Raw genomic sequence first — 23831 nt, 5'->3', positions numbered from 1 at the left:
TATCAGATTTGAACCTACCTCATATTTCTATGGAACCCTACAAATATAGGTCCCACTCCCTCTCCCAAGGTGTGGAAAAAAAAAGAGGGAGAATTTTATGACCTGTAAATAAAGACTGAGAATAAAATGAAGCATGCATTAACACACACCTGCTTGAGACACTTTTCCTTCCTCGGTGATGTTTTTTATCTCTTCCAGGCCAGGTTCAGCTGAAGAAACTCCTGGTTTCCCACAGGGCCTGTACCCTTCTCAGTAAACTCAGTATTGGCACGCACCTCTGGAGTGTTTATTCCAGGTGTTACTGCAGTTCAGTGTCAGTCACCAAGGGCTGTAATTCCACTGTATCATCCAACTCCATCTAACAGCAGAAACGTGAGGTGCACATGGGCATGCACAGGTGTGAAGAACAAATGAGGGACAATGGTTTTCTCTTCCCCTTCTTCACTTCTTTCATACGACTCTTGTGGTTTCTCTACCTTTGCTCGTCGTTGATCCATACTTTACCCTCACTTTTCCCTCTGCTTTACAATGACCCAGAAAACATTTTGGTACCTAAAAAGCTTTTTACTCATGCTTCTGTAGTTCCTTCTTCTCAAAAGCTTTGAGAAAATAAGGAGCTGATTATCTAGAAGCTTCCCTGGAGATGTATCTGCTCACTACAACAGCTAAGGAGAGCTAAAGAGACATTTTTGAAACATATATTAAAACAACGGGGGAAAGGGAAGACAGTAGAGGACTGGTGCTGCATGCAAATCTATGTAAGATGACTTCTTCAAAAGCTTTATCTAAGTGGTCACTATTACAGTGATTGATTAGGGTAACAGTGCTGGCACAGGCACATGCTAGGAGGCAACTTAAATCAACTACTTTAAACAGAAAATTGCACCAGTGTTACTTCAAACTGGGTATGGGCATATAAAAGCACATACAAGAATAAAATTCAAAAGGAAAATATCACAGTGCCCCAGGTTACATCTGGATTAATTTTATGGAACAGGCAGTTGAATATTACTGGTTCAATCCAAGAAAAAGTGTAAAGTTTTGTTCAAAATAAACTATTAATGTATAATTTGTATTCTATGAAGTTAGGCTTGAAAAATTAGTTGTGTAATTTCACCTCAAGATGTCCTGCAGTCCATGAAATCAACAGTCTTTTCTATCATGTCTGGAAGAGTTCTTTCTAAAAATCCAGCATCTTCAATGCTGCTTTCAAACATTGCAAGAAACACTCAAGAAACTATTTAATAAGCAATGACCAATTGGCTATTGATGAGGAATAACTACATTCCAATTTAAAAATTTCTGAAAATACACATATAAATTTTATAACAATGAAGTCTTATTATCTATCAGCAGTAGATTGTCAACACAATTGACACACATGCTCACCAACAGAACAGTAATCCCTTTCATGTAGAATAAAATGATCAAATTTTTTAATCTGTACTGTCTCCATCATTTCAAGGATACTAAAATAAACATTAATAACGCTCACTGTATTACATCAGAGTTTCTTTGAATGTTTTTTCCATTTACTTCTCTTTTTTGTAGGATTTTCTGAAGTTTATTGAGTTGCTTTTTCAAGGGTTATTTTCATCTAACAGTAATCAGTAATTCAAACCTTCATCTCAGAGATACAATTGTATCTCTTGTTTCAAACAGATTTCTAGCGAACTTCTTGAGGGTGTTCAGCAGATACTGTTACTTCCAAGATACAATATATCTAACAGACTAAACATTGTCAGATTCACAAGATACATTCAACCTGAACAAAGTCATACCTACTTTAAATCCTGTGATACATTCAGTTATTATAAACTCTCTTAAGACAGTTCTTGGGCACGTCTTGTGAAAACCTGGAGTAACCTCAGGGGAACTCTAAAGGCATCCAACAGTTCCCACAGAACAGTCCCCTCTCCTCTCCACAAACTCATTTATTACCTCAGGATTCAAATAAGATTCCTAACTTTCAAAGCTGTCCAAATACATATCCTTTTATCACATGGATCACCCTCACTACAAGAAAGCCCTTGAAGTTCTGCAGGGTGTCCAAAGAAGGACAATGAGGCTGGTGAAGGGTCTGGAGCACATGTCCTGTGAGGAGCAGCTGAGAAAGCTGGGGTTGTTTGGCCTGGAGAAAAAGCAGCTCAGGGGAGACCTTATGGTTCTCTACAACTACCTGAAAGGAGCCTGTAGCCAGGTGGGGGTCAGTCTCTTCTCCCAGGTAACAAGTACCAGGATGAGAGGAAATGGCCTCAGGTTGTGCCAGAGAAGGTTTAAATTGGATATTGGGGTAAATTTCTTCACTGAAACAGTTGTCAAGCAGTGGAACAGGCAGCCCATGGAAGTGGTGGAGTGCTGGTTTAATGGCTGGGCTTGATGATCTTAAAGGTCTTTTCCAACCTAAACAATTCTATGATTCTACATGCTCCATTTCCAATACTGACCTGTAATAATAGCGGTATGTTCATCTCCACATGATATAAGTACAGGTTTGTCATTTTTGAACCAGAACTTGCTAGGAACATCTTCTGCAAATTTGCTTCTCCCAAATGTGAAAACAGCACCTGATTCTATAACACAGAAATATAATGTCAATTTTAGTGAAAGCAAATTTTGCCTCATATATTTTGAAATAGCTATGTTCTATCAAATTAACTGAACAGTTTATTTTCCTGTATTTCTCTTCTTTCTTCTCTCAGCCTTCAAAACATGGGTTGGTACAACTGTTGTTTCACCTGAACATGAGGAAGAACTTCTTAACTGTGAGGGTGACAGAGCACTGGGACAGGCTGCCCAGAGAGGCTGTGGAGTCTCCATCTGCCTGGACACAATCCTGTGTAACCTCTTCCAGGTGACCCTGCTTTAGCAAGCGGGGTGGACTAAATGATTTCTAGAAGTTCCTTCCAACTCCAGCCATTCTGTGACTCTGTGATAAGACCACAATCAAAGAAACTCTAACAAAACCACCCCAAAATAAAGTCCAGGTAGCTCTTCTGCTCTTGTTATCTGTCTGGTTTTCTTAATTCTTCCCACTTTCAAAAGTGTCAGCAATGTTGTTTCAAAACACAGAATGTTAACTATTCATTCAGCTTTTGGTTAAGCATGTGGCTTGACACAGAAAATACTAATTCTACATAATAATGAATGGACTTACAAGTTAAATAATTTGCCAAAAGCCACACAGAAAACGTGGCAAAGGACAGGTAGACCTACTATTTTAAAATGTCAAAGCCTGTAAAATTTTTGTTAACATGTAACAAATGTTAACAAATACACATAGTAACAGTAGACTGCTTCTGAAAATTACATGGAGACATCTTAATGGAATAAATTTCAATGAAAACAACCTCATCAATAACATACACCGCAGCTCCAAAACCCAGTTTAAGTTCTCTCTTAAACTGTAAATTTCATATCATTTAGAAGTAATTATTTTGTGCAAAAGTTTCCCCTATTTCCAAAGACATGTTATATAATGGATCAGATGCAGCAGATACGTATAAATTGTATTTCTTACCTCACTTGCTCAACAAGCTTTGTGCAAGCAAACTCAACCTTTTTAAAAAAGAGTTGAGTTATTCTTTATTTTATCTAGACACACCTACAACCACAGACATACTAAACGTCATCTGAAAACTCTGTTTTATGTTTTAATCTCCAGCCAGACAGCCATGCAGCACATCTGAACATTTGACATTTGTGCCATAGAGCTCTGTGATTCATTTCTTTTCCTTAAGCAGGGTTAACATGAAAACATAAGTATACTCTTCGTCACTGCATACAAAAAGCTGTCGAACTTACAAACGTCCTTTGTATTTTGTTCATTTCATAACTAAGCCACAGCATTTCAAAACTGGACACAGCTACTGTGTCCTCATTAAAACAGAGGGCTCCTCATTAAAATAGGGGCATCGAGGTCCTGGAGTCGGTCCAGTGGAGGGCAAAAAGGATGATTGGGGGACATAAGGATCTCTCTTATGATGACAGACTGAGGGATTTGGGCCTGTTCAGCCTCAAGAAGAGACAACTGAGAGGGGACCTCATCAATGTCTATAAATAGCTAAATGGGGGGGTGTCAGAGCATGGACCAGGCTCTGCTCAGTGGTGCCCAGCAACAGGACAAGAGGCAACAGGTAGAAACTGATACCCAGGAAGTTCCATGTGAACAGGAGGAAGAACTTCTTTGCTGTGCAGTGACCGAGCACTGGAACAGGTTGCCTAGAGAAGGTGTGGAGTCTCCCTCACTGGAAATATTCCAGAACCGTCTGGACACAATTCTGTGCCACGTGCTCTGGGATGACCCCGGTGGAGCAGGGGGTTTGCTGTGGTCTCTCCCAGCCCGACCTATTCTGTGATGTGCCGTGAAGCCATCCGCTTGGAAACCGAACCCCATCAACTCGCAACACTAAATCCCACGGGACATAAACGAGTCGCTTGTTGTCCGGGGCAACGAGCGAATGTTTGAACATCGCCTCGGGGCAAACCACGACACAGACTAATTATCAATTCTCGGTATTAACGGAGCCCCCCCGGTGCCCGGCGCTGCCCCCCTGCCCCCGCCGTGCCGATCTCTGACGGCAGCGGACGCGCCTCTCCCCACACGCCGGACGGCCCCGGCCCCGCCCGCCGCCCGAACGCGGGGCAGAGCGGTGGGGGCGGGCACGGGCATGGGCGGCCGGGTCCCCCCAGCCGGGCCCCGCGGGACCGGCCGCACTCACCGGGCACGGGCAGCTCGTCCCCCGCGGCGGGCGCGGCCATGGCGGCCCGAGGAGGCCGGGCCGGGCGGGGCCGGCGGGGGCAGCGCCGCCTGGCGGCCGGAGGGGGGGCGGCACCGCGCCCTCAGAGCCCGCCCCGGAGCGGCCTGGGCCCGGAGCCGGCGCTGAGCAAGCGACGGAATCACAATCAATTGGGCTGGAAAAGCCCTCTGAGATCATCGAGTCCAGCCTGTGGCCGAACACCACCGTGTCAAACAGACCATGGCACTGAGTGACACGTCCAGTCTTTTCTTAAACACCTCCGGGGACGGTGACTCCACTGCCTCCCTGGGCAGCCCGTTCCAATGTTTAATCACCTTGCATGTGGATAAATTCTCCCTAATGTCAAAACTAAACTCCCCTTGGCACAGCTTAACACTGTCTCCTCCTGTCCTGTCACTGACTGCCTGAGAGAAAGAGGTTGAACCCCACCTGGCTACACCCTTCTTTTGGGGAATTGTAGTGATAGGACAGGAGGCAATGGCTTCAGACTGAAAGAGGGTTGGTTTAGACTGGATATATGGAAGAAATTTTTTGCCATGAGGGTATCGAGGCACTGGAAAAAGTTGCTCAGAGAAGCTGTAGATGCCCCATCCCTGGAAGTGTTCAAGGCCAGGCAGGACCCTGAACCACCTGGTCTAGTGGAAGATGTTCCTGCCCACGGCAGGAGGGTGGAACTAGATGAGCTTTAACATCCCTTCCAACCTGAGTCATTTTGTGATTCAATTATAAGAATCACTCTCCTTGAAGGCCCCTTGCAAGTCTTAGCTCTATCAGAAGTTTGCTTTCTTGGCAGCATCCCTACATGCTGGACATCTTATACCCTCCTGCTTTGTAGTCTGACTGTGCCTGCAGCTCCCAAAGGAGCCATCTCTCACTGGGGCTCCGTCTTGTGCTCCCTGCTTTACCAGGCTCCTGGCTCAGCTGTTTGTTTGCTGAGTGATTGGCGAAGCTGCCCTGCCTCAGCTGGGGGAGCAGAACATAGCTCTGAAACTTTGTTTTGTCAACACTGTGATTCTGTGGTTCTAAAAGGCAAATTTCCTCTGTTTGATGATCTCTTTCACCAGAATGTTTGTGTAAAGTCTTCCGATTAAGTGCACAAGATTCAATCACCCACCCAGTGATTCTGGGTAGGGCAGTTCCAGATCCCACTGAAATAAATCCAGGGGCTTGTACACTTTTAGCCTTATTTCATGTGTAGTCCCAAACTCCCAGTGGAGCTTTTCCTTCCTGCCAAAAAAATCTATGGTCATTTATGGAGTTCTATTTTCTTGCTATTCCCATGTATTTCTGGTACACCAGGTCATCCCTTGCTGAAAGACAAAGGTCTTGTTTTCAGGATGATGTACTGCAACAGGGACTGCAGCAGGCAGCCTGGACAACCAATTTCAGGCTTGTTTTATGCAGAGTTTAATCAATAGAGTAGTTTGTGCATAAGATGATGTATCCATACAACTACACACAAAGAGGAGTGGCCACATTTTCAAAAGGAAAAAGAAAGTGCTTGATTTTTGCTCCTGCATGAGGCAGGGATTTCATCTCTTTGAAACCAAATATCCTTCTGATGCTTTCTGCCCTAACTGCTTCTCCTAAGTCTGAAGGGAGGGGATATCCATCAAAAGCTGTTCAAAATAAAACTGAACAAACATTGTTCTACAAAGTGATGCCTGAGATTGTAGTTACCAGATAGTGTGATTGCCAAGAATATAAATAGGTTATGAAACAATGAGCAAGATTCGTAGAAAGAAGGTGTCTGCAGCAGGGTTTTGGTTTCTGGGGCTGTGAGATCCTCTTTGAAGGTCAACATGTAGTTGGGAGAGATGGGAGCCACCTCACAAAGTTGGACAAATGTATCTCTGCTGGTAGGATGGTTGAGCTGGTAAGGAGGTCTTTGAACAAGGAATGATGGGTGAAGGACAGAAGTCTTCACTGGCCAACACTGCATGCAGGATAAGTGGGAAAGACTGTTTATGGAGTGGGCATTTGCTTTTGGGGTTGGATGACCACTGCACGTGGATGAAGCAGAAGTTGTACTTACAGGAGTCCAGTAATGCCCTGTTGTCCCATGTGTCCAAGCAGACATGTATTGCTGGAAGATGATCTTGCTGTGGGCACGGTGAGGTGCAGCAGGTTGGGAGCTGCTGACTCTCAGAGGTGCCCCAGCTGTTGCAGCCCCATTCTCCAAAAGAAAAACAGCAAGGCCTGGCCCTTCCTCAGGGTGGGAGATTGGGAAGAAAATGAGCTGTGGAAAGACATTGCCTTCCCAAGGTGCTTCCAAAAGGAAGCAGCATGGGCACTCTTGGTGTACTGCCCCGCAGCCACTGATGTATGACTGCTTTGCCTACCCTGACTGCTGCTTGCCCTCAAGAAAGGAGGTGTCAAGGGTCAGTCTCCTGCAAGCTCAGAGAGTAAGAAGGCCTTCTGTTCGTTACATTAGATGACTATATGAACATCATATTCCTTTCTGACCACAGGCATCTATAAAGCTTCGTCCCTTCCTCTTAGGAGTGGGATGCAACACTTGCTCACAGGAGCTGACAACGAAATTGGTCCATGTGGTAACTGGATCAGGCAGTCCCTGTACAAGGGTGTAATGCTAGTTGTCCTAGTTATGTCCCCTCCCAAGATCTTGCCCACCCCCAACCTCCTAATGGGGGGGAAATTCAAGTAACAGCACTGATGCTGTGCCAGCACTGCTCAGCAGTAGCCAAAAAACTCTCTCTGTTATCAACACCTTTCTAGCTGCAAAGCACAGCACTGTGAGGGCTGCTGTGGGGAAAATGAACTCCATCTCAGCCAGATTCAATACAAGGGGTGATCTTAAAAAGGAGTACTAGCACTATTCCCTCCCTGTTGGACTGTAAAATGAGACTGGAGGCCTTGGCACCTTGGCCACATTTCCTTTCTCTGCTGTTTTTTCTCCTGGGTGTCGCTAACAGAACATGTACAGTCTGCAGGGGCTGGATTTGAAGATCGTGGGAGTCATTTGAGGAGGAAAACCAGGAGGGAAACCATGGCCCAGCTTTCTTCTCTTTCTTCTATTTAATTTCCTTCTTATTAATTTCTGTTGGATTTTGCTTCTGCCTGACATTTCCCATGGCAACTGCTGCATTTTCCAGGCATCTCAGGGTTGGTTTGGCGTGAGGGGTCCTGAACAAATCCCACCAGGAGCTATCACCCTGTATAACTTTTTCACAGCTGTCTCTCTTTCTGGGGAAGTCAGACCTTTTCTTCTGCATGTTTTAATTATATGTTCTTCACATTGCAATTTCAACATATCACTCTCTCTGACAGATATACCATCACCTTGATTTACACTAGTATACCTCTTCTTACGCAGAGGAGGAAATGAGAAAGTAATGAGGAAATGAGAAAGTAATGGCCATATTTCAAAACCACCTACAGTGCAGGTGGCATAAAGTCTTGTCTGACAATTATATTTGAAAGTAGAAATTTAAATTAAATCCCTTTAGTATTTAGCAATTGACCAACTTCAGATTATATAGCAAGCAGTTTAGCATAAGGAGGTAAGCAGGCTGCAATATTTCAGTTTCTGGGCCCCACTGAGGGCTGTTTAACTCTACCATAGCACAGTTGAAAACTTCATCCAAAAAAAAACCCCAGGAAAATGTACATTTTTTAATGTAGCTGTTCTTCATTTTTGTCAGGGCCCTGAGGGCACAAATAAGCCTTTATGCCCTGCCCAGCTCCACATCCCGGGTCCAGAACCCTCCTTTTGGCTCAGTGCAGGGCCATCAGTCCCTGCCTGGGCTGTGCTAGAGATGAGGAGCCCCCATGGGCACAGTCTCATCCCTAGGGGAGCTGCCCTGCTAATGCTGCATCCTAAAAGTCTTCTTTTACATTTTTCTACTAGCATGTGCTCCTGTACAAATATTTAACAAACACAAAATAGCTATAAAATGGTATTGACACAGGTGTGATATGATGGGCAGAAGAGCACAAACTGCAAGTGGTGCAATGGGCTCTGTGAGAAATCTCTGTACCTGTAGGGTTTGACCAAGGAAGGGTTTCAGGGTCAGCCCCTGCCTGGCCCAGCCCTGTCTGGGACAGCCAGAGTGAAGACCTTGGTTCTTGGCTTTCCCTCATTTGCACAGTAGCACAGCTCGCTCTCTGCTTCATACTCCTTTCTTTCTCCCAACTTTGTGGGACCTGGCGTAAGTCTTAATACAAATGAGGATGCTGTTTAATGTGAGGAGCTTTGTCAGCATTGCAAAACTAACAGGGACCAGGAGGCAGCTGCTGCGACAGTTCTGGTAAGCTTATCCTTTGATTTTATCTGGTGTTCTGTGACATTTGACCAGAAACCTGGAGACAAAACCAGCTGAATCCTGTGAAGGAGTGAGTGTTTCAGAGAAAGATGTTGCATTTTTTGCCCTGCCTTTTTAGTGCCATTTTGCCCCTCAAGACACCAAACTCTGTGACTTTGGGAGACTGGAGAATTATCCCTTTTAAGGTTTGTGGAATATCATTAATACTTTCTGTGCGATTTAGCAGCAAGTTCAGGAAGGAATGTTTCTTCTTGAGTTCAGTGTACACTGTAGGTACTGTAACCAATAACTATGTGAATAAATAACTGGAAATTCTTCATTTAGACAATTATCATGGATGGTACGGAGGGAAATTCTCTCACTGAAGCTGCAAGCTGAATCTCTACCTTGGTATATTTTTGTCTCTGTATACACTGGAGGCATGCAGGAAAAACATGATGTGATACAAGGTTCACAGTTAAGCAGGTAGACCTACCTCTGTGACCTGCCTTTGGGTTCTTTCCTCAGCCACATAGCTGTGCCCGTCCCCTGTGACTTCAGAAAAGTACCCTTTTGACTGTGTTTTAGCAAGGTACTTCTTATGCTTATCACATCTCCAGAATCAGGTTAAAATTTTAGACTTGAAACTTAATTCCACATCTTCCTCTGTTTTTAGGTCAGAGTCAATAAGGATAACATTAACAGGTTATGTAACAAGTGATTAATGCTAGAAAACAATGTACAGGAGTTTCATATTCCCAGGAATCCTACTATGCAATAAGTACTTTTTATTTAGCCTTTCTCCATTGCATTAGATGAAAAACAGATGCTTTCCAAGTCATGTTATTTGTTTGCTCCAATTTCAAAGAGGTCCTGAAGCCTGGGTGATAATCTATTTTATGAATTATTGATTTTCACTGCTGGCAATGGGTGGGAACTTTCTCTGGTTAACAGAGATGATAGAAAAGCAAGTTTGGAGAACAACTGCAGTGAAAGCTGGTTTTCCAAGGAAGTAGTACAATTTGTTATGTTCCCCACATAATATTGTTTGGTGTTTTTAGGGGGTTTTAACACAACATAATGCTGACATGAGCTATCACCACTGGCTGTGAGCATTACTAGCTAAGCACATTGTAGTTGATGCTGCAGGATAACCGTATCTCTCTCAGTCTGTGCTGAGGCCAAAGTTACTGTTGTCCCTGCTCAGAAAGCAAGAAACCAAAACTGCTTGACCTTGCAATTTGCCTGTTACATTTTAACTTTGGTATGTTGTCTCATGCTTCTTCTCTGGAATTTATTTGTCCACTTCTGCCTCTCTCTCAGAGGATATAGAAAGCAGGGAGGAGAACATATTTCTTGAAGGTCATGGCAATAAAACAAAATCATCATGGGAACATACATGGCAGGAGCAGAACTCTAGTCCATAGCCTGTCAAACAGCATATGAGATCAGCTATGTCTTTACTTAGCCACATCTTGAAAATCCTCAAGGATGGCATTTCCACTCTGGGTAACCAGTTTTAGTGCTCTACTGTCTACCAGCACAGAAATTAGTGGTGAATATTTCTCAATCATGCCAAGTGGTGAAACAAGACCAATGAACAGAAATTCTTGCTTGGTAGATTGAGATCAGATGATCTGTAAGTCACTGGAAGGAATCATAGGTTGCAATTAGAAGTACAAGCAGCAACACCAAAGCTGCTCTGGAAACAATGCAGCAAAGGAGAGCAGGGTGACCAAGCACCAAGCAATCACAGATTTCAAAAGAGGACAAGTCTATTTTTGTTCCCCCAAACTGGATAGAACAACATATCCCTGTTCTGAAAAATAGTAGTAATAAAGTCACTGATTTCCTTCAGAATATACACAATGAATTTAGAGCCAATTACTTGAATATCAGCTAAAAGCCTTGGTCTTCTAGACTGGATTTCAGCGGCTTATCTTAGTGGGCTCTTTTTCATGCTATGGTGGAAACTACCTGACCCAAGAATCCCCAGCCTTTCTTATAATGCCAGGTATATCCTATACTGCAGATTCGAACGTTGAAGTACAGGATATAATTTTGTTAGATCTGTAAAAGTCAATTCAAATTAAAAAAAAAAAAAAGGGCACATCTGCATGCTTCTTAACTGATTATAAGTTGTTTGCCTCAGGTTGGAAGCAAGTATGGGGACAGAAGGATAACACTTATAACAAATATATAACTTTATTTTCCCAATTATTGTAACACTATGTAGAGAGGTCTTTCTGTCTTTGAAATGTACATTATTTTAAATGGCACTGCCACAAATATTTATTACTTAAGTCACACACAGACTTTACATTGCATTTCACTTCAGAATCAATTTTCAGAGACACTCTTGGAAAATACACAGACAACATTACTCTAAAATTAGGAAAAAATAAATCCACTTGTTTATCTGCATGGTATTAGAGAAAAACCCAGCCCTCCTGCAGTTTGGGGACCTGTGCAGAGACCAGATTCTGATGGTGCACACTGATGGGAATCTTCATAGTGTTTTCTGCTCAGCTTAGTGGTGGATCCTCTGGAAGTCTGTATAATGTCTGGAGCACATTGCCCTGATAAATAACAGCATATACTGAATTCCAGCAATATTAATCTGCAGGGCACATGCATGGGATACTTCTTCATATATTCTCCATGTTTCTGCTTTTACATGTATTTCTTTTCACTGTGAAAAATTCTCTTAATAATGGCAGTGGTATAATGTGTATCTAATGTACTTTTAAGGTGTCCAGAAGGAAAACACACAGCATTTAGACATCTCAAGTTTAAGAAGGACTTCTGCTGCTTTATTTGAAAATTCATGCAGCTTTTACTGTGATGTCAAATAGAGAGTAATAATGTGTGGTACCATTCCCTTAAGAGCTGCTCTCTTCCTCCAGTTCCAGTTGGAGTCTATGCCACAAAATTCTGCCGAAAAAACTTCCCCCCAGATTTAACTAATATATGAACACAAAATCTTTAGAAATTATAACAGGCATATCCACTTCCAAGAATTTTATTCATTGTAATTAACAGAAGAATGAACAGAAATCTTTTTTCCCCTAAATTTTCCTAGCTGTGGACTCCAGGGCTTGGCAATTGGCAGGTGCTGTCACTAAGCCCAGTCTCAACGGCGAGCTGTGGGGAAGCCTACTTGTAACACAAAAGTAATAGCTGTACTCAATCCACTTGTTTGCATTGTTTTGATCTCCATTCCATTAGATCAGCCTAAAAATGCTGCCTTTAATTAGAAAGACATGTTTAGCTCACACTCATCCAAACCAAGAGTACAGTGCAGTACAGTGCAGGCTGTGTAGTGTTAAGGAGGCTGTAAGTACTATGCTAGAGAAAGGGCTAAGCTGCCACGCTGCCTTATTAATCTTAATAAGGCCTGTGGAAACATGGGCTTGGATGTGACTTTCATTAAGATGCCTCATCTAAGCTAGAGGAAATTTGATCATGTAACTTCTCTGGGTGATTATCAGCGTCCAATTTCATGTGATTCAGAAGTTGTAAACCTGGCTGGAGACCAGAACACACAGAATAAACACACTGCACATGCCTGGAACATCTCCTGTATGCTACAAGAAGGACTAGATGACATGGCTATTTTGTTGGGGATTTTTATCCTCTTCCCCAGCGTAATCGACAGATTTCATACACATTTATATAGAAATGCCACCATTTGTGACAGTGAGGATGGAATGTGGCAAGTGTCCACTCATCCACAAAGCAAAAAGGAGGGAGGAGACGCACTAAGGCCCGTTTCTGTTATTCTGTCCCCCAAAAGGGCAGCTTTGTGGTCCCCACATAAGTTGTTTCATCACGTTCTGAATGGCTTTATTTGATAGCATGCAGTTGCCATGTGCATCTCAGAAGACAAAAGAAACTACATCTAATGTACAGTTTATAATACAATTTGAAACACTGTTACACTGGCGATTGATACAGCATGGAGTGGCATGTTTTGTGTTTGTCTGACAGCAGGAGTTATTTTAACTAATTAACACAGTCCATCAAGCTGATCCAGCTGGGTCAAATGAGAGGGGTGGGAGAGACTTCAGGTGCTTGCTCACTGGCTTTAGCATGAGTGCAACTTAGTGTTGATGACACAAAGCGAGTATTTTTGCCCTTTTGACACAGGTATGGGCCACCAGCTCAAATGAATGTTCATCTGAAAGGTCAGGACCTCCTTACTCTACAGAACTACACAGGAGATGAGCTGAAGTATTTGCTGTGGATGGCCTCAGATTTGAAACAAAGGATAAAGTACAAAGGAGAGGTAAAATGCTTTAACTGTCATTTAGGTCACTTAGATGTTGAAATAAATATTGTTCTGAAGAGCATTGGGAATGAGCCATTCAACTGTCTTGTCCTAGATAAAATCTCCTGAGCTCTTAAATACTGTAAATCATGTCTACAAATCAAAGAGCTTTCCTGTAAAGTGTTCAGAGATATTCTTTAAATACTTCAGAGGACTTCATTCAGTGGAAAGGTTAAACAGCTTTGTGCAGCCAACTCCCTTTTGTCAGCTAACCCCATCCATCCACACATGGTGCACACGCAGCACTAAATGCAGGAAATGGAAGACACTTCCCTGCATGGGATTAAATTAGTATCTGAGTTTTCCTTAATGCTAGCTCAAACTGAGTGCCAAAAGGTCATTAATTTTGCCCCTAGAATTACTTCTTTGTGTTTAACCTTTCCACTGCTAATAAACTTATTGAAGGGAGGGAGAACAAAGCTGTGGTTGAAAAAACAACCTGTGCAACTTTTCTAATGCTGAATTAAAATGTGAAAGAATAAGTATTTCATACTTTAAGTGTATAATGACTAAAAAATTGAAACACCTTCAATTTTCATGTTTCAGTATTTGCCTTTGATGCAAGGAAAATCTTTGGCCATGATTTTTGAGAAGAGAAGCACAAGAACAAGATTATCTGCAGAAACAGGTAGGTCTGAGCAATAGCACAGTTTGATTTTGTATAAAACTGTATGCAGTGAGTATGTTCTGAAAAACACTGCATAATTTTGTATTTAGCAATTTCTACTCAGGAGAAACCTAAACAATGGTATCTCATTGTCTTTCACCTCACATATTAAGGTCACAAGCACATTGTTTTGGTCACTGAAAATTTGCCAAATTATTCCAAAACACAACAGATCAGAAATAAAGTAACAGGTAGAAGGAAGCATTTCAGGTGCAAGCTCTTAGTTGTACTAGCAAGATGCACATTTCCTAACATCTGTTTCAGTAAGCATCACAAATTTAATTCTGTGCAAGCTCTAATAAATATTTTTGTAATGTATTATGCGTTACCATTTTCATATTTCAAAGCATTTGTTTAGGCTGGGAATCACAGTAATGTCTTGATATAAATTAGGGGAAAAATTTAATGTCATTACCTATAGGGGAAGATAACTTCATGGAGACTCCAGGGTATTAGCCTAATAAGATCAAGCACTGGAATATTATTCTTTTAGGATACAGTTCTGGAAACACTGAAACACACACATATGATGTCTTTATTTATATGGTAGTTGTTCTGAAGTCAGTGGGACTGCTGAAATAAATCATTCACGTACTTACATGTTAGCAAGCAATAACTATAAATTGGTGATACATCAAGGAAGATTCTCACATTCAAGCTGACCCAGCATCCCTTGGGCTGACTTCTCCCTAGTGAAGGGACAGGAAACCCATTGAGCATTCATATTTCTTTGCAAGATGTAAAGGCAAAGGTAAAAATAACAGAAGGAAAAAGCAGACATGGTAACTGCAAGTACTTCTGAATTTGCCTTTGTATTCTCTGCCACAGCAACTTGCTTGCTGATCATGCTCTTTAAGTAGACTTGTTGTTGCTTTCTGTTTTCTCCAGATAATCAGGACTTATGAATGTGCATTCATTCTCTGTGAAGACCACCCACCTTTTAATTCCTGAGTTTTTAGTCCAGTTTCTAGCTGCCTGCCTTAACGGTACATGGGCAGGTAATGAATTCTCTGAATCTGTTTATCCTTCGTTCTTCTGTATTCCAAGGGAAGTGCTACTTAGTCCTTGGATTTTGAAGGCTTATGGAAGGGGGAAGCTCAGGAAAGTTCAAATGAATTAACTTAAGTATGGGAGTTAATGCACATAAATTCATCCAAGAGGGATTAAGCTTCAGTGAAATAAAACCAATTTATTTCTGAGTGAGAGCTTCCACAAGGGAGTTTAATGCAGTTTAACTTCTGTGCATTAACTTCACACCTTCGGTTAATTGGTCTTAAGTCTCTTAAGCCTAAGACTTTGTTTCAAAGGCAGACTCTGTCTATGAAAACTCTACACATTTCAGCTGGTTTTTTAACATAAATGACTTCTCCCTTGGAATTTCTAACTCAAAACAAATGTGGGGCCACATGTGTTCCTTTTAGCTAAATAAGCTAATTTAAAACCAGTTTTCTAATGTCCTGTGAAAGTGGGCATTGAAATGGATTGGAGTGTTTATTTAGAAAATTATTGAGTTGTCTCAAATAGCACTTCCCATGAGTTACACCTTCAATATCTTGAAGGAGATCACTTGTGGTTCTAGTGATGAGATTAATGTAAACAAACTTTGTAACTCTCAGGAACAAATGAAAATCAGTGGGTTTCATTATAAAGGAGTAGAGACTTGGAAATCACTGATTACAAAATCTCCTCTGTGCAGGGTCTAGGAGATTGTTGTGACATATTAACACCATGGAAGTTTTTTTCTGAATTCCTGCTGTCCCTATGCCTATAAAGAACATAATTTTTTAAAAATAATAAACAAATTCACAGAGTGATTCTTTCCAGTATGTCCATGTTTCTCATACTGAAGAGCCCAAAGCTAAATACTTCAGGTTTGGCCTCACCTGTGCTGAACAAAGAGGAAAGATTCACCTGCTGGCAGTACTTTGTCTAGGATCTTGTGAGAGAGACACTGTCGAGGGACATGATGAAGTCCAGGCTGATGATTTTCTTATCTTTAATCTGTCTAGAAATGGTGTCCAGGATTAGCTGCTCCGTCATTTTCCCATGGATTGAGGTGGGGCTGGGTGGCCTGTATTATCTAGATTCTCCTTCTTGCCCTTCTTTAACTTAGGGGTGACATTTGTTTTCCTCCAGTCTTTGAGCATTTCTCCCAGTCATCAAGATTGATCAAATATTATCAAAACATTAACTGTAAGAGAGCAGTTGACATCTGTGGTTTTTCCAACATCCCACCTCTGAACTGTTGCATTCTGATGACATTGCAACTGTACTGAATAATGTACAGTTCCTTGGGGTATAATGCACGGCCTCTTTAATCTTGTCCTAAAGTGTATTTCTGAAGCTCATATTATTTTACCAATTCTAAGACTAGTAGTGATGTTATAAGTTTAATTCAGAACTACAAGTAACTTCTACAGAGTACTGGCAAAGTAAATCCAGTTTTGTGGAGCCTACTAGATTTATTACTATCACTGGCTACTATATTGGAAAATGTGACATCTCTACTATTGTACTGTACCTCTTCACAGTCAGAATCCCATACTCATTCTGTATAAAATCTTGTGTACTTTTTGAAAACAGAAATATTCCACATGCTCATATATTACTTGTAAAATAAACATCCTCAGGCATGGTATAAAGGTGAATGCCCTGTTTCTGTTATAACCTTGGTGTAAAATATTCTGATTGTCACTGTTGCTCTTAAAATATACAGCTGTAGTTATGTTTTAGTGAATAAGTCATAAATAAATCCAACCATTTCACAGATGCTGAATGCAGACAATATGTCACAGGGTAGAAATGGAGAGGAAACAATACAGGCAGGAAAGCCTTCTCCTGTGCACTGGAATATATAAGATCTTAACAGCTTTACAGAGGTTCACTGCCACTGGCTTTAATGGAATTACTCCCAACTCACTCCCCTTACACAGTGGGGTGAGAGGAACACAATGTCCATGCCTGAAGATTACTACACAAAGCCACAGAAATAATCATATCATTTCATAGGTACTAATGCAGCAGGGATGGTACTGCATGGCAGGAATGTAGGGTCTGTTTTCTTTTGGAATGTCCAACTATTATTTAGCTTGGCCATGTTACAAAGGGGCCAAGCACATTTAGCTTACTTTCCACTTGGAGGGGTAGCTTTAAAAAACTTTCAAAAACTGTCCATCAATTTTTAGGCTTCTGCTTTAGGAATATTCTGTAATTGATGCCTGCTATCAGTCTAAACTGAAAAATACTTTCTATTTCATAAGTCCTGGCAGGCAGTGAGGGAATTAATAAATGCAAATCCATATATCTTGAACTATTAAAAAAGATTCTTCCTTTGAGTTTGAGAAGATGACTATGTATGTCTCCAGGTAACAGTGAGGCAGCCCCACAGCTGTGTATCCAACATGTGAACTGTAGGATTCATTTTGGCCCACTTACCCCACATAGCAGGGACAGACTGGGATGGAGATTTCACCTATGTCTGTACACCCACCAGCACTCACGTCCTACATGAAGGAGTCTGCATAAGTGGGGTCAATAATGTATCACAGCACGAGGCATAAAACTGTGTATTTTAAAAACTAACAGTAGTGAGAAGGATGGACATGAGATGATAATCTATTCTGAATCTGCATTTTGAACATAAAGTTTTTTGTTGAAGATATTCATATAAACATTTAGCAGTGTATTTGATTATGGCCAGGCTGCGAAAACAAAGAGGATCAGATTTCGCAGTTTAACACAGCACTACAGTGTGTGCTTATTTGCTGGATTGTTGTCTGTGTATCTTCAAAAGTCATCATTATTTTCTTTCTACTAGTACTCTGGATCAAAGAATCCAAAGCAAAGATTCTGTCTCTGCAACTACATACAAAGCTAGAGCACAGAATTCGTGTTTTTCCAGACAGAAAGTTTTGGATAGAAATATGTTCCCAGGCCCTGCACAGATGGCCAGTTCATGAGCAGAAACCCCAGCACGTTAGGACTCTGCTATGTGCTCCAGGTGGCAGCTCCGACTGCACTGCCTGACGTCTGGCAATTCTGAATAAATGGCCAGATTCCTATTTTTTTACCTGGGCACCATTTATAGAAAGCAGAACACATCCATAGGAACCTGCCTGGACTGCGAATAATCTACCAAAGTGTGTGCATTTAAAGCCTAAAATGCAGAGCTGTTGTCTTTTGTAGAACTTGCAGGGATAAATCACTGACATAGTTGTATACGCCTTCAAAAAAATCCACAAGAACTTTGGAAGGAAGAGTTACTGCAAATAACATTTCATCCTTGAGGTCTTGACTTAAAAACTTGCGTTGAACAGATAGGATGCAATGTCTAGGCAACAGTTTGCATACACATTGCCATAAATACAGTGTTCATGTCTGAGCTGCAGAGAGGATGTTAAAGTAACAAACAAACCTGTAAATAGTCCTTTTCTAACAGTAAAAATTAATGGTAGAATACATGATGCTTATTCTTAAAAGTTTGCTGTGTCTGACTCCAGCCTCATTGAGATTTAGAGCAATCTTTAATGACAACAATAGGAAAATAAAAATGGGTCCATTCAATAAAACAAGTATGTACTGGCTGGACAGAGCAGAAATTTGCCCTTTGGGTGGTATCTGGAGCATCATTATTTTTAATTGGTCCTCTAAGGAAATTGAGGCAGTCTAAAGGCAATGATTTTCCAGTATTATTTTAATCTATTGCATTTTAAACTCTAGAGACTGGTTGAACTGATGGAATGGAAGACCTCACCTCAACCCCGCTGCCCCCATGAGATGGAAGTTAATAAGGGTTGCTCTGTGTTAGGAGCCCATTTGTGGGACCCAGACCTGCTGCCTGTAGCTAGCTGGTTTTATCTGTGAAAGGGTTCAATGTTCAGTCCTGATTTAATCCTTTTTTTGAAGAGTTGCTGTGGAATCAAGATTTTAATCTTTGACAGGTCTGTACACCCGCCGTGCTAAAGCTGCAGTGCTGAAGATGTCTGCAGTGCCATCTAACGGCTACAACCAGCCCGAGCAGCTTTTTACCTTTTTTTCTTCAATTTTTTTTCCCCCCACAGCATTCTCTCCTCATTTCTGTGGAGAATTTCCAGTTCTGCCTAGTTCTTCCAGAACTGGAGAATTTCCAGTTCTCTGGAAATTTCCTCTGTCATGAATAGTAGCAACAGGGCAAGAGCTCCCTGACAATTTCTGTCCTAGAAGGGAGTTGTTCTTATATGGAAAATCTTCCCCAGCACACAGAAAATGCCTTACAGGGCTACCTAGAGCCTGCTTCAAATACTACACTTTGTATGTCCCCAGCTGTAGGACCCTGTGTCCTGTGCAAGATTTATGCTAAACCATCTGTGACAGTTCACAAAACAGAACTCCTCAAACCATTCTCCCAACATGTGCCACGATGGATTTTACACTTAGTAAAAAGAAGGAGGCTTTAGACTTAAACCTATCTCCTTTGCTGTTCAGGAATGGATTTTATTCTTTGGACCTGATCCATCCAGTTCCTTGGATTACCTTGTAAATTCCTAACTATTGCAGGGTAGAGGGATGATGGCTGCATCTGAGACCTTTCCTTTTCTCTCTGTTCCATTACTATTTTTAAGGAGTTCGGTCATTTGTGACCAAAGTCAAGTTTATTACAGTGTATGAGGAGTTTTAGGGTTTTCTGTCTGAGTGGCTGTACATGAAAGAAAATCTAGATATGTACAAGGATGTGAAATTACACCTAGTGACTCAAATGACCCTTCTAGGATGCAAAGTCCCTTGAAATGCAGCATGATGAATGGATTTCCTGGCTCATAACAGGGAGCCACAGTAATGCTCTTGGCCTTGGAGCCTGAATGACTGTTCCTAAGGATTTCAGTAAGATATCACATTTGAGTGGTTTTATTCCAAAGTACATTTATTTTTATCTTGTGTGTCAGATGCTAATTATTTTAGCATATATATTATTAGGTGTTTGAAACATTTGGATGTCCTGTTGAGTTTTACTTTTATTGCTATAAATGCATCTTACATGAAGAAGATATTGGTCTTGGCTGCAAATATGAGGCGCTGGTGGTAAATTTCTCTTTTTTTTTAATTTGTCCTCACTGTAGGATTTGCTCTCCTTGGAGGACATCCTTCCTTCTTTACAACACAAGACATACATCTGGGCACTAATGAGAGTCTCACAGATACAGTGAGGTTGGTAAAATGCTACTTGATTGATCATTATGTATTCGGTAATTGATTGGGCCGAAACCTATCTTACAGAATTTTGGAAGTTAATATTTTCTTTATGAAAATGTCAGAAGGCAGTCCAAATTTCTTAAATATTTACAGCTCAGCTCAAAGAATCTACAGTTCAGTACACCATTATGCCATCCACTCTAACTGTCCATTGTCACAATGAGAAATATTTTGGCATACAGAGTGTTTAATCAGGGTTGCATTTAAAAATAGAAACATTTTATGAACCTCAGTAGTAACACTCCAGTGATGACAGCACATATACTCAAGCAAGACTCAAACCTTCTGGTTCTGCTGCTCATGGAGCAAAATTGAAGAGAAAAAGCATTATTTCTGTTAGTTGGGCCAGCTGCTGGTGGGCCTAAGCCTGCCATTATAGCCTACGTACAGTGACAGGGTGGCCATGAAGGCCATTCTGATTCCCCTGTTTCAGCAGCATCAAATTTGAACAACACTTAGCAGCTAGTTTCTGATTTTGTGTACCCTCTTCCACAATTGTACCCACTGTCAGGACTGCTGTGGAGGCTGTGCTATGGCTTTATTGTCTTACTGACATCCTTGGAAGGTCTTGATCATGCCCAGTCCCACAGGCATGCAGGAACGGGTAACAGCCTATCTCCTTTGCTGTAGAAGGGAAGAACTGAGCTCAGGATGTTTCTCCAGTGGATTGCCTCCGATGTTGCAGAAAGCAAACAAAACATGAGGTTGTGTTTTGCTAGAAAGCATTGTCCTGCTTTCTAGGCAGCCCTTTTGCAAACTGAGGTCGATTCAGTCAGGCTCATCTGTTGGAAGGTTAGTAGTGTCTGAACAGTCCCTTTAATTCTGGTGAAAGATATGCAGTGTCAAACTCATCAGGCTTAATTCAAAATATGCAATCAGGAAGCTGAGTTCCATTGCCTCTGCTGAATACCACAGTTTTCAGTCAGTTGGAGAGATTGTTTGAGAACTATGTTACTGTTCTCTGTGATGAAATTCAAGAAAATTTAAGAAAAAAGATAAACATTTAAATATTTAAAATTTTTCTTTCTTGTTTTTAAGTACTGAAGTTGAAGACTTACGAGTGTTTTTAGTAGAAATTAAAAATTTCAGTCCCTTGAAACTTGAAAGTACTTAACTCTCACTCCCTGCTATATACATAACTGCCAGTATCAAAGTAAGCTGCAATGATAGAATCACAGAATGGTTTGGGTTGGTAGGGACCTTAATGATCATCTACTTCCAAAGCCCCTGCCATGGGCAGGGTCACCTTCAACTAGATCAGGTTGCTAAGAGCTCCATCCAACCTAGCCTTGAACACTTCCAGGGATGGGGCATCCACAACTTCTCTGGACAATCTGTGCCAGTGCCTCACCACCCTTACAGTAAATAATTTTTTCCTAATGTAAAATCTAAACCTACTCTTTTAGTTTGGATCCATTCACTACACGTTCTTGTAAATAGTCCCTCTCCATCTTTCCTGTGGGCTCCCTTCACGTACTGAAAGGCCACAATTAGGTCATTCCAAAGCCTTCCCTTCTCCAGGCTCAACAATCCCAATCCTCTTAGCCTTTCCTCATAGGAGAAGTGCTCCATCCTTCTAATCATCTTCGTGGTCTCCTCTGGGTTTGCTCCAGTAAGTCAATATCGATAGTGTTCAGGTGTTTCAACAAAAGCCTGGTTTTAGTAAGTACAAGTTTAAGAGATTCAAAAATTGTGTAAATTTGTGGGCCTGCAAAGGGAACAGATTTTTCTGATGCTTAACAGTCAAGTCTGAGGTACATTAGGTCACTGTGTCCAGTTCAGAAGAGCTCATACACTGCCACAGGATTCAAATACATTCCTTCAAAAGAAATAGTCCTAGTTTAAGCAGGACAATTCTGATACACAAACACTTTAACAGGTCAGTTTTCAATTCTTCTTCACAAATGGGATAATAAAGGCACACAAAATCTTTCATTCACAGTCTCCTGAATGACCTTTTTTTACACAAGCAAAAGGGAAAAAGGCAGACAGTAAGCTACGAGAGAAACAAGGCAATAAATAGAAGCAAGCAAATCTTTCAACCATTCTGAAGGTGTCCCCATTCTGTGGAGAAAGTTCCCACAATACTCACTTCCCATGCAAGCCTTCAGCCCCCTTTTCTTTGTCACTGCTTGCTCTTCCAGAAATAAATCCCTATCTATGATTCTGACCTGGGTATTTTGCTCCTCTGCTGAGTCACAGCACTCCCCTGCTACAGCAGATTGGGGGCTTTCCCAAGTCCTTACAGAGTCCTAATTCATTCCTGTGTGCTCTGCTTCATTCCTGCTCTCATTAGCAAGAGTATTATTGACTTTGCATAATCAAGGCTGAGCAGTTTACCCAAAAGAACAACCTGAGTGTTAATTCCCTGGCATTTCTTGAGAATGAAAGATAACATCCCAACCTCCTTCAGTTAATGTAAGAATAAAAAAAAAGAATGCCTGTAGTAGACCCAGAGGGCATTTCAAATATTTACAGCCATGTGTCTAGGGCTCTGAAGGCCTTAGAAGTACTTGAGATTGAGACTTAAAGCAAAAGGAGAACAGGTCTATAAAAGTCACAGTTTTTATTAGAGTTGCTGTAGGTAGGGGTTGAAAGCATTGCTGCTGTGAACGTATTTTAAGACTTATTACCTGCTCATAAATCAGTTGTTCCATGTTTCACAAGACATTTACATTTATGCTGACACAGTAGCAAAAAGTTACCGCCCATTAAGGAGCTCTCAGCCTTTCAGATCTGTTTAGCATGTCTGATATATTACGTGAAATGAAATATAAGTCCTGTATCTGTATCTGCTACTGTAGAGCAGTTCCACTGTGCACCAGCAAAGCCCAGGGGCCATTGGGTTCAGTGACAGCACTGAAGAACTCATAGAATGATTTTAGCAGTCCACTGGAATTATTAGGGGATGAATCTCTGCGTTTATGGGGAATGGGTCTACTTCTCACTGCTTGCTGAAAGCACATCCACCCTATGGCCCTGTAAGACTATGAGTGACAGTGAAGTAGTCAGAAGTCTAAAGCTTTTAAATGGATATACATTTTCCAAATAAAAGCAAAACTGTCTTAAATAGCAGTATTCTATGCAAAATATATGTAAATGCCTCATTTTCAAATGCAAAGATCTGCCAAACCAAACAGGCATACTTTTTGTTTAATTTAGGATTCCTCAGAGGATACACTTAAGAAAAAAAAAAAAAAATCTAATTTTTCTCTGTAGAAATAAAAGTTACTTTGAAAAGAGAGATATGCAGCATTCCAATACACTCAATATTCCAATACAATATATTTCCAGGCTCTGGGATTTTGAAGTTCATAGTCTCACAGTCTTACAAAAAGAATGAAAAGAGAGAAAGACCCTCTAGTTAAGATAAAATAAGAACCTTAAATGTAAAGACACCTAATGATTCTGTGCTTACTCCCTCTCACCTTCCAAAACTTCATCTTTACTAAAGACTCTTATCTATTCAGATCCTTTTCTCCATGCAATTCCAGACTTACATGATTTGCTTTAAACTGATTTGATTACAGAAGACTTCATCATTCTCCTGTAATCAGAGACCTCCAGGTGAAGTCTATTTG

General features: G+C 41.2%; 2 protein-coding genes across 2 annotated transcripts in view; one reads left to right on the top strand and one right to left on the bottom strand.

The window, feature by feature from the left end:
- The window catches only part of RPGR (retinitis pigmentosa GTPase regulator), a 54790-nt gene extending 50015 nt beyond the window's left edge, over positions 1–4775 (bottom strand). Inside the window, exons 1-2 of the mRNA XM_027640178.1 lie at positions 4722–4775; positions 2448–2573 (exon numbers count right to left, since the gene is read on the bottom strand). Coding sequence (XP_027495979.1) covers positions 2448–2573; positions 4722–4761 — 166 coding nt within the window. The 5' untranslated portion in view covers positions 4762–4775. The remainder of the gene's footprint in view (positions 1–2447; positions 2574–4721) is intronic.
- A 4041-nt stretch (positions 4776–8816) lies between these two features.
- OTC (ornithine carbamoyltransferase) overlaps positions 8817–23831 on the top strand; it is a 29808-nt gene continuing 14793 nt past the window's right edge. Inside the window, exons 1-4 of the mRNA XM_027650719.1 lie at positions 8817–9031; positions 13175–13313; positions 13902–13983; positions 20118–20205. Coding sequence (XP_027506520.1) covers positions 8949–9031; positions 13175–13313; positions 13902–13983; positions 20118–20205 — 392 coding nt within the window. The 5' untranslated portion in view covers positions 8817–8948. The remainder of the gene's footprint in view (positions 9032–13174; positions 13314–13901; positions 13984–20117; positions 20206–23831) is intronic.

Source organism: Corapipo altera, unplaced genomic scaffold (assembly GCF_003945725.1).
Source record: "Corapipo altera isolate COAL_440 unplaced genomic scaffold, ASM394572v1 0, whole genome shotgun sequence".
Lineage (NCBI taxonomy): Eukaryota > Metazoa > Chordata > Aves > Passeriformes > Pipridae > Corapipo > Corapipo altera.
This window is presented reverse-complemented; position numbering and strand designations above follow the sequence as displayed.